The following is an 11299-nucleotide window of genomic DNA, read 5'->3' as shown; positions in this document are numbered from 1 at the left end:
ATGTAATTTATTTATTTTTTTATATTTGGTATAATTTGTTTATTGATAATATGTTTTTATTATTCAATTTATAAATTAAATGATAAAATAATTCTATTAATAAAAAATTTATCAAATAAAATTATAAAAATAATTTTTTTAAAAAAATAAAAATAAACTACCCGAACTCAATTCATAAGTTAACAAAGGATGGACTGAATTAAAATTTTGATGACTCATATAAAAAATGAACTGACTTGATCTAATTCATATTTTCTCTGTCTACAAAAGCTTGGGCCGGGCTGGACGGAGCCAGCCCATATTGACAGCTCTGCTAATACTCCAACCGTATTGCTATCTAGTCCCACTCCTTCCACGTTTCTTCAATCTTGTTTCACGGTCGCGTCAACCCCTAAACGACATCGGTTCACAGTACCAACTACACAAAGGCAACAAACAATAACTTCCCAAGAGAGAGAGGCAAGTGAAAATCAAAATCGAAATCCCAACCAACGATTCGAGCACACACGCACAATAGCTTCTCGTTCATTTCTTCCTTGCCTCGGACTCAGATCTCTTTTGCCTTTGTTTCGAGAAAAATAAAAATGTCAAATTCGCATAGCGACACGATACCTCTTCACGCGTCGTCCCAATCGGACATCGACGAGATCGAGAATCTAATCAACGCCAGCGTCCAATCCGGCCCCGCCACAGTCCTCCCGGCCCGTCCTCCAAGCCCACCACGGGCCTCCATACCCGTATCCTCTTCCCCCTTCATCCAATCCAACATCCCTCCTCCGGCTCCAGTCTCATCCTCATCTTCCTCCAATCAGAAAGTGCCGTCTGTCCCTGCCGCCCCTCCCCCTCCTCCACCTGTTGGTAACTCTAGCAGCATCGTAGCGACCGGGTTTGGGCCCCCGCCCAACACGCTAACGGAGCCTGTTTGGGACACGGTGAAAAGAGATCTGTCGAGGATCGTGAGTAACTTGAAGCTCGTGGTGTTTCCGAATCCGTACAGAGAAGATCCAGGGAAGGCGTTGAGAGATTGGGATCTCTGGGGTCCTTTCTTCTTCATTGTCTTCTTGGGGCTCACGCTTTCTTGGTCCGCCTCCGTTAAGAAGGTTTGTTGTCACGCTGCATTTCGATTTATCCCCTTTTTTTTGTATTTTTATCTTTTCTCTTCTTTGGTTTGATAAATTCATTTGATATGCGTATAATTAATTTCTTATGGAATTTTGACTCTTAGCTGTTAAAATGCGGTAAAACTTGTTGTAGATCTTGCCAAAGATAATAATAAATCATGGTAGGTTTTAGAATAAGGAGTTTAATTTTGAAACGTTCCACTATGCTGTCTTGTTACTTGCTTTTTGCTATTTGCTCATTACTTCTTAAAAGGTCGTTAGGAATTTACAAGAAAATGGGAGGAAACAAGTTCATAATTGATAAAAAAAAATGAACAAATCAGTAAAATGCTACACTGGGTTCTAACATAATTGTTCTAGCTAAAAGCAAAATTATGCATTTCTTCTCAATTATTTTAAAATTATAATTTCCTTTTTCATGAAAATGCACTTGTTGGCTTTTGCTTTTGGAAGCAGAAAGCAAGTGCTAGAAGTAATAAACAAAACAACCACCTTTGTGATTGTATCTTTTTTTTTTTCGGTGAATGATACCTCGCAACTAAATTTAAAAGGTACTTTGCATTATTGATTTGAATTGTAAGTATTCATTTTAGATTACTATAATTAGCGGTTGGTTGTGGTAATCAGTTAATCTTGTAAAAAGGAGCTTGTTGCATAGATGAGGATTTGATTGGGATAAGGGTTGTAAATAACTTTATCCCTTTAATGGATGGGCTGAAGCTGCTGTTATTGATGGAAGATTTCGTTTGCTGCTTATCTTTTCTATTTAGCACTTAACCATCACGTTGTTTAGGTACCAACGACCCCTGCCACATTATATTGGTATGAGCAAGGATTCTCCAGTAAATAGATAGACCTTGTCCGTAATTTCTTTTTCCCCTTTCATGTACTTGGATATTTTCTATTCCAAATTGGTCTCCATCATTTAATAGTTTAAAATAGAGCACAATGACCCAATAATATCTATGCAGCTGGCCTCACATCAAGAGAAAAGGCTTAGTTTGTAATTGCTGTTGTATTTGATAATTTTGCTAGTGTCTTAAGTAACATATGTGTTAAGACATTGTGTGACTCCAGTGGGCTGTGGTTTGGAGATTTATTTTATGGTAACTCTGGCCTTCAACTGGCCTTCAACTGAGGTTGCACTTCTTGGGGTTTTTGGCGAAATCTATAATCTATGCTTCTTTCCAGTAGTATGTTTATTGTTAATCTCAGCTATCATATTATCTTTTGTAATGCACAGTTTTGGCACTTTTGATAAGCTTATTAGTATTGGAATGCCAGCCATTCTCTGTTGATCATACCTGTCCTTCAAAATCATAGAATCTACATAAGATCTAGTACTCATCAGTCATTACTTAGAAGCTAGATGATTAGGACAAACTCTTTACCTTAAATGAGGTTCTCACTTAATTTAGGTGGCCTCATCTTTACTTGCTCATCTGTCTGCATAGCTATATTTTCTATTGCTTGTGTATTTGGCCTTTTCTGTTTAGAGATGGAGATGATCCATTCACATCTACTGATGAGTATTGAGGTCGATCTAGGACAATTTGAAGATAGCCTGAGTTGCTGGGTTGCCTATTTCTATGAAATTCCTTCAAGATTTTTTGATGCATGATAATGTTGCTTTACATTTTGAAGAGATATCATCTCTCTTTTTTTTTTTGCCAATTATTTGTGATCTCTTCTTGTGCCATATTTGTGAATTCTTTCATGTTACGCATATTTTTTTTATATGAAAGGCATTTCTTGTGTTTGTATCTAGACCTTTCATCCTTTTTCCCTGCTATATACATCCGATTTTCTGTTTATTGTAGAATGTATCATAGTTTTCGGTTAGTCAATGCTAACTTTTTCTCCTCTTAAAATATTCCAGTCCGAGGTATTTGCTGTTGCATTTGCACTGCTTGCAGCTGGTGCTGTAATCTTGACGTTGAATGTACTACTACTGGTAATGGCCTCTCTCCTTTACAGTGTAAAGTTTTGACTATGTGTGCATGCTTTTGAAATTTAGTTAATGTTATATCTGGTTTGGAGGAATGCCCATTTTATTTATACTTAGATACCATTATTTTTGAAATTTTGGTATAGAAAAGCTTGCATAGATGGTAAGTGTGTGACTTCTGCTGAGGTTTTTCCTCCTACATTGTTTCAGGGTGGGCACATCATTTTTTTCCAGAGTCTGAGTCTTCTAGGTTATTGTTTATTCCCTCTGGATATTGGAGCCCTAATCTGTATGTTGAAGGACAATGTCATAGTCAAAGTGATTGTGGTCTGTGTGACACTGGCTTGGAGCTCATGGGCTGCCTACCCTTTCATGAGTTCAGCTGTAAATCCCAGGAGAAAAGCACTTGCACTGTACCCTGTTTTTCTTATGTATGTATCAGTTGGTTTTCTCATCATTGCCATTGATTGAAAGTCCCTTCCCCTTTAGGGGTTCTGAACGAGTTATGGAAACTTAAAATGGAGTTACATAGGAATGTCATGTGGTGGTTAATTTTCATCTCATGTTACTGTATTTTTTGACCCGACACAATATCTTTGAAAGCACAATTGCCAAATATGATATAATAGCTGTATCAAATATTTTTGTGATCTACTACTTGCTTTCTCTGTTACTTCTGGTCTCTTCCTTTGGGGGATGATTCGAACCGTTTTCTTCTCCTTTTATTTATTTGTTTGTCTCAGACCTGAGCCATGCCATGTCCAAGGACTTGATGTGCCTGAAATGTACTCAAATAAAAGTTCTGATCCATCATCTTTCATCCTAAAACTTGGTTTTCTGATGAATTAGGAGCAGAAGATGAATCATCATGGGCTTAGGGATGGGTATATCTTTTGGGTTAATTAAGGAAAGGTCAATTAGCCAACCATATGATTCAGTAAAGGTTTGTTGTAGACCAAGTAAAGTGGCCATCTTATGATAAATAACAGAATAATTTATGAGTACGACAAAAAAAAAATGATGTGCCATTTGTTTATTCAATTGGTTTTCGATAAGATTTTGAAGCAAACCAATGTATTTATTATTAAATAAAGAAATCTAAACCAAATTAAATTTTATTTCTTTAAAATTTGAACTAGTAGACACAATTCCTACCATTCAATATAGTTGAATTACTTCTTTTCTTTAGAAAATTTGTACTGTTCACACTACATTTAATTTTGCGATTTGCAAAAAATTTTTGGATCTATCTATATAGACTTTAAAAAGAAAAATAGTTATTTTCTATTTCATACAAAAGAATTTTAAGTTAATAAAGTGCATAATACTTTAAAAAATTCCTATACAATTTAAAAATATTTAAATAAGTCATTATTCTTTTATTATGTTTAATTATTTATACTTTATTTCGACTTAAATAGACTCTTATAATTAATGGTTGATAACTATCTTTAGTCAAAATATACTATTTATCATTTTATATCATGTGGTATTAATGTAACATGTTAACATGTTATAATAGAAAATGATAATGTGGTATACTAATGTAATATGATAATATAACCACTTGACATTTTTACCCTCCATGTGAGCGTCACATTAGTATAAACTAACAAATAGCGTTTCAATTAAGGACAATTAGTTCATCATTAATCATAAAGGCCTATTTGACTCAACGTAAAAATATAAAGACTTGATTGAATGTAATAGAAGAATAAGAGTTTATTAAATTTTTATAAATAATTTAGGAGTTTTTTTAAATATTATACCTTAACAAAACAATTAATTCAATTTAACTCACTATATTTCATACATTAATGTATAACTTGAAATCAATAGGCTAAATACCCAAATAAGCCATTGAAATATGAAACCCTAACTTTCTACTAAAGGATAAATGGTAAAACCTTAGAAGAGCTTGTAAAATTCTTGTTTTGAACCTATATCTTGAGCTATTACCTCTGAAAAATATTATGTTTTGAGTTATTAAGTGATTCGATTAGTAGTATGGAGAGCAGAGTCAAAATGAACATGTTTTCAAGAGAATTTTTACATTCTAAAGTAGAAGTATCGATAATTATGAACAAGATATTGATATTTGCTATCTGAAAAGCTTTTGAAAAGAATTCTGAAGAACAATACTTCCACTCCAGGTATCTATACTTAAAACTCAAAAATAAAAATATCGATACTTTTATTCTAAGCATCGATACTTATATTCTAAGCATAGACACTTGTCGCTGTTTACATAAAAATAAAAAGAGCAAAATAATATTTTCACTCCCAAAATTACCTTTTTAAGGCTTTTCTAAAACCCTTAACTCGTATTTCACCTTCCTTTGCCATTTTCAATAAATCTTAGTCTCTCTCTTACTAACTCTCACCAAAAAACACTATTTTTGAAATATTCAAGCTTGGTTTTGATTTTTTGGAAATACATAGGCAAGAGTTTTAGCCTTCAAATTTTTTGAACTTTAGTTTTCAACCTCTGATTAACTCTTTCAACAAATTCAAGTTTCTCTTTCTAAAGGTTTAGTGTCCATCTTGGTTTTCTCTGCCTACATGCTCACTAAAGTAAAAGAAAGGTAGATTTAAGTGGTTGAGTTGTTATTCTATGTTTCAACAGTAGATTAATTAGTTAAAAAGCTAGATTAGGCAAGATTTAGTTATAATTAGTAATATCTTAGCCTTAAAATCTGAGATTTATAATTAAAATTGTGTTTACGATTGTATGGTTGTTGTTATAGGTTTTGTTGAAGCTCTAAGGATTTAGTTGGAGTGAAAACTCGATGTTTGGTCACATCTTAGCTAACAAAGCAATCGAGGTGGGTAGGCACAATATTTTAAGTATTTTGATATGTGTAAATTAAGCATGTTTATCAAGTTTGAACCTTGCATGAATTATATGTTGAACCTTACAAATATGAAAAGGTTAACAATTGTTTTCAATGTTTTCAAAAAAGTTTTCAAAAGTATATATGCTATGTAAATATGAATATTATGTAATAGTTTTGAATAAGAATGTTTTCCTTCAAATGAATCTTAAATAGTATGGTCGATGTGGACGTGTTGCACGACCTTATGATAGTGCAAATACAAATGCTTGAATACTCACCTTTTTGATAATGTGAGTGTGGATGAATAAGTATCCGCCTTTATGTTAATGTAGGTATGGACGAATGAATACCCACCTTTGTGACTATGTGAAGAATATGATTATGTGAATGTTGAGCTTAAGTTGAAATGAATAGACTATGAAACACGTATATGATGATATTGAATTATGGTATGCTATTGATAGGCGAAAACCACACAAACATATAGCATTGTCATGGGGTGTGGTACGACTTGACTTACGTCCTAGATAAAAGAGGCTATAACATTGTCTGAGTATGTCCTAGATAATAGGGACCATACCATTATCCATGCATGTCTTAGATAGTAGGGACTATACCATTATTAAAGATTTTTCTAGATAGTGGGGAATCTACCATGATCCGAGGTTATCTTAGACAATTGAGATTGTACCATTGTCTGTATGGTTTATGCGTTGTGATGATTCCTCTATGATTAGATAAGCTAGATTGGTGTATGATTGAATCCTAAGTTACAAATTAGAAATTGATGATTAGTTAAGTGATAAAAATGCTATTTCACTGCATTTTAGTCAAAACTTAAGCTATAAGGATGCCTTTAGAAATAGGAAAGGATTTAGCATTGATAAGTGTTGGAAATTGCCCAAAATCTAAATTTTATGAATTATCAATCCTTGAAAAACAAGTATCATTACATAGCAACTAAAATGCCTCAAGAAGCATTATGTGTGAAAAGCATTGATACCTATTGTCAAGTAGATACTTTCCCAAGAAGTATCGATACTTTTAGTTCAGAGAACATTTTGGAATGAAAGTATCAATACCTCATAAGAAGGTATCGATACCTAAGGTGAAAAATAACCTATTTCATTTTTTTAAATGGCTTTTTACTTCTCTTTTGATACACACTCCCTCATACTTTGTTTTCAACTAAAAGAGTTGAATTGAGTTTGAAAACAACATTTATTTTTAGGATGTAAGAAAGATTGATGAATTATTCCCAAGTTCATGCTATTTCATGATTATGAATTATCGCAAAAGCTTTTCCCCTTTGGATTGTCCCCTTCTCGTGCTTGCTCATTGAGTTTTATAACTCACACTCAAAGATTAGTTTATATTGTTTTAGATCAATAGCTTTCATGACTTGCGACCTTGTGGAGCTGTAGTTCAGCTTATGTTTAGTAAGTGTGATAATGCCTTCCTTCAAGTCTTCCAATGTTAGTACTCTCCGCAATGGTGTTGAGTCGAGTCTTTATGCTTATTTCATGCTTATGATGAGACATGGTTATACAAATAATAGAGAATACTTGTGTTATGTTTCTCATGTTATCAGATGTTATGTTGTACACAACAAAGAGGGGATTTGTTTTACAATTCCCATTGGGATGGGGCCATAAATGATGTGAGCATCAAATTGTGTGTACTATAAGCATTGAAATGTGCATATGATGCTATAAAAAAGATTTATAAAAGTATATGCTATATGAATCTTGATGAGTATATGAAAAATTTAACCATACTTTATGACAATGCTTTTTACCATAATGTATAATGATATGTTTATATGTCTACAATGAAGGATTTATGTATGATAAGATAAAGGCTTGCTTAAGTCTAATGGCCTATACCCATATAGGCCCTTGCATTGATCATTTCTTCAAAATTGGGATGTGACAATATTAAAAAAATCAATTAAGTCCCTATCATTTTATTAACTTTAATTAAGCCCCTGAACTTTTATTTTAACTTAAATAAGCCCCTTTCACTAATTGTGATAATACTTAATGCCATGTCATATTCCATGTCACATGTTGATGTGTCATTTTGATGACATCATTACCACATGGCTTGGCTTTTTCTATTTTTATCTAGTCACTTGTCTTAAAATGATTGGCTTAGAGATCTAAAAACAAAACAATTAAAAAAACAACCTAATTGCTAATCAAACTATTCAATTCCTTTCTAAATTAATTTAAGGTCCAAAACAACTAAATCAAACAATTAATTTAGCCTTTCTAATGGAGCGACATATACTCTATTGAGATTATTCTTCAAAATGGTGATTGGCACATCTTGTGTGGATCCACACGTCTGGTTTCTCTTCATTATCAGAAACAAACCATCCAAAAGATTTATATTTCATTGCTTCAAAGAAAAATAAGAGTTCAAAAGATGAAGATAAAGGCAGATGTGAGCATTAAGAGTAGCCTTTGATTAGTCCATTGATTGTCATGCGTCCTCTTTTTTTAAAGTTCAAATGGCTAAGTATGGCACTAGTTAAAGTCACTCTTTTGCAGTCATTGTTCTTTATTATGACTACTGTTGCCATGCTTAATGGAGAGAGGGAGACAACACAACTTATATCTAGAGTTCTAACAGTACAACTCAACTTAACTTGAAAGAAAGTGTTGGAAACAAAGATAAATTTTTTTCTTAAAGTTTCGCGAATTCATAAGCATAGTCATAGCAATATATTACTTATCACTATTAAGAGTGCATCAAAGATTTGTACAAGGTTTCTATAGAATTTCTTGGTCTTTCTTATTTTATTTGCACCAACGAAAGCAACAGACTGCCACATGGTGTATATGAAGTCTCTTAGCTCACAAGTTCAAAATAACTTGCTTCCCTACATTTACCCATGTGCTTCTTACAACACTTTTTTCAAGAAAAATTGAATAGTTTGATTTAGTTATTTTAAACCTTAAGTTAATTTAAGAAAGAATCGAATAGTTTGAGTAGCAATTAGGTTGTTTTTTTTATTTTTTTTTGTTTTAAGTCTTTAAACCAATCATTTTAAAACACGTGATTGGATAAAAAGAAAAACAACAAATCCTATTAAACAACATATAATGCTATGTCATCTGCCACACGGCAATGACACGTCAATATGTCATATAGCAGATAAAGTAGTATTAAATTGACAACTGTACCATTGACTAATGGAAGTTAGTAAACAGTTATTGGAAGAGGCTTATTTAACTCAAAATAAAAGTTTAGGAGTTTAATTGAATGTAATTAAAAGATATAGGTTTAATTGACCTTTTTTAATATAGTTCAAAAGCTTATTTGGATATTTAGCCAACTTAAAATGAAGCGAAATGACTTTAACTGAATTAAATCAGAAAAACACTTAAAAATCAACCAAAAATCAATCTTTCATTATTTTTTGCATATCTTTTATTTCTTTGAACAACAACAGGCATTTCTTTTAAAAGACAACTACAATTTCTATGATTAATCCTTTTAAATCAAGTCAAACTACTTGTTATCTTTTATTTTTTTATGAGATTTTGTTTATTTATTCGAGAAAATAAAAGTATAAGTTTAACACTTTGACTTGAAATATATATGTAAAATGCTTGATTTGCTTGAAGAAAAAGAAATACAATTCATGTGAAATTTAATTTGTGCATATCATTTTACTAATATTTTTTTATTAAAAGAAGAAGTCGAATTTAACTTTTTTAATTAAGTTACATCCATGCATCACTAGTTAAGTGGTCTACAGTTAATTAGGCCAATAGCCTAGACAAATTAATCTACTGTCTCGACAAATAAGAGACACAACCATCTATGCATCATAAGGTAGAAATGTTCACACATCCTTTTGAAAGTTTAGATAGATTGATATATTTTAAATTTAAATGTAAATAGGATAACTATTCAAATTTGAATGTTGTAAATAAGATGAACATACAAATTGAAATAGCTTAGTTATTTGTTTTAAATTTAAATTGTAGATAAGTTAAATAAAAGAGGCAATCATACTTATAAATGCCCCTCTATGTTCATTTGTAAAGCACACCAAATTTAAAAATAAATTCTCATTTGTAAACTTTACTTTCTTCTTTCTCTCTAATTTTTTATGCCTATCATGTTACTTGAAGAATCTTGGGCTCTTGACTAGTTTTGAGTTAGACTTACTTAAGCTGATTTTAGCGAGAATGGTTTAAGGTCACATAGTTTGTGCTTAAGTTACTTAGTTTGTGACAATTTGGTATCAAAGTGTCTTACTCGATGAAAGAAAGATATGCCTTCAGTACCTAACCAATTCACACTTACCCAAGAAGTAAGGGAGACTCGAGGTTCAGCCAAGTGTAGCAAATCTAATTCATGAAGCATGTTGTCCTTTCTAGACCGTCGGATGTTGAAGGTGAAAGTAATCATGAAAGAAATGATAAATAGGTTCAATGAGGTCTAAGCTAGCATCGAAGAGTTAAGATATAAAAAGAATGAGCTATGAGGCAAAATGCAATCAACCCTTAACGAATTAATAAACATGCTAAACCAATGGAATGCCATGTTAGAGAAATTGATTAAGATGTTGAGGAACGAGGTATGTGGTTTTAAGGATGAGCTTGTTGCACTCAAGACAACTAGAAAAGGGTGGAGTGCCTATTATCCAGATGAGGAAAAGCTAAAGGTGCTCAAGTAGTTTTGAGGCCATAAAGATGTCAAAAAGGTTGATAATTTCTTATGGAGTCTAGAGTAGAATTCTCGAGCCATAGAGATCATGGAGATGCCACGTGTATTAATATTGTCGCATTGTACCTAGTGGATACAACTTTATTGTGGTAGAGGCGTGAATGTTATTAGAAACGTTAGCTCCATGTACAAGTGGCAAAGATGTCCATAAGGAAGTGAATTAGACTTTTTTTTATAAATGTTTTGAACTTGAAAGACTAGAAAATACTGTTGTAATTGACTACAAAAAGTTTCTAGTTGACTATGCTTATGAAGAACTCGTTTTAAAGCAATTTGAACATCTTGTAATCGACTCTATTAGAGCATGCTTGGTTGGTTGGTGGGAATGGAATAGCCATTCCTTCCTTATTTTCATTCTTGAGATAAAGCTGCATTTGGTTCGATGGAATAACTATTATTTGGAATAGCCATTCCAAGAGAAGCCTGAATAGCCATTACCAAGGCCCCCCTTAGGAATGGCTATTCCAAATTTTGAGGAATAAGAAAAAAAGTTGATTAGACAAATATACCTTTTTACAATTTAAAAAATTATCTTATAAAAAAATACTAAACCTATTTTTACTCTTTCTCTGCCTCACTCCTTCTATCTCAAAAGCACAAAAGACAAATTTTTTTACTTCATTTAAAAAAAAAGAAATAAAAATATT

At 32.3% G+C, this 11299-nt stretch overlaps 1 protein-coding gene across 1 annotated transcript; it reads left to right on the top strand.

Moving 5' to 3' along the window:
* The first annotated feature begins 402 nt into the window (after positions 1–402).
* LOC110426373 (protein YIP4b-like) lies at positions 403–3723 on the top strand. The gene is made up of 3 exons (XM_021441590.2): positions 403–1100; positions 3001–3075; positions 3280–3723. Exons 1-3 carry the CDS (start codon positions 585–587, stop codon positions 3538–3540), a joined length of 852 nt encoding a protein of 283 aa, XP_021297265.1. The 5' UTR covers positions 403–584; the 3' UTR covers positions 3541–3723.
* Positions 3724–11299: the final 7576 nt, after the last annotated feature.

Source organism: Theobroma umbraticum, unplaced genomic scaffold, assembly GCF_002168275.2.
Source record: "Theobroma umbraticum cultivar Fairchild unplaced genomic scaffold, ASM216827v3 scaffold_55.0, whole genome shotgun sequence".
Classification (NCBI taxonomy): domain Eukaryota; kingdom Viridiplantae; phylum Streptophyta; class Magnoliopsida; order Malvales; family Malvaceae; genus Theobroma; species Theobroma umbraticum.
The sequence above is the reverse complement of the archived record's forward strand: the minus strand, read 5'-3'. Positions and strand labels throughout refer to the sequence as shown.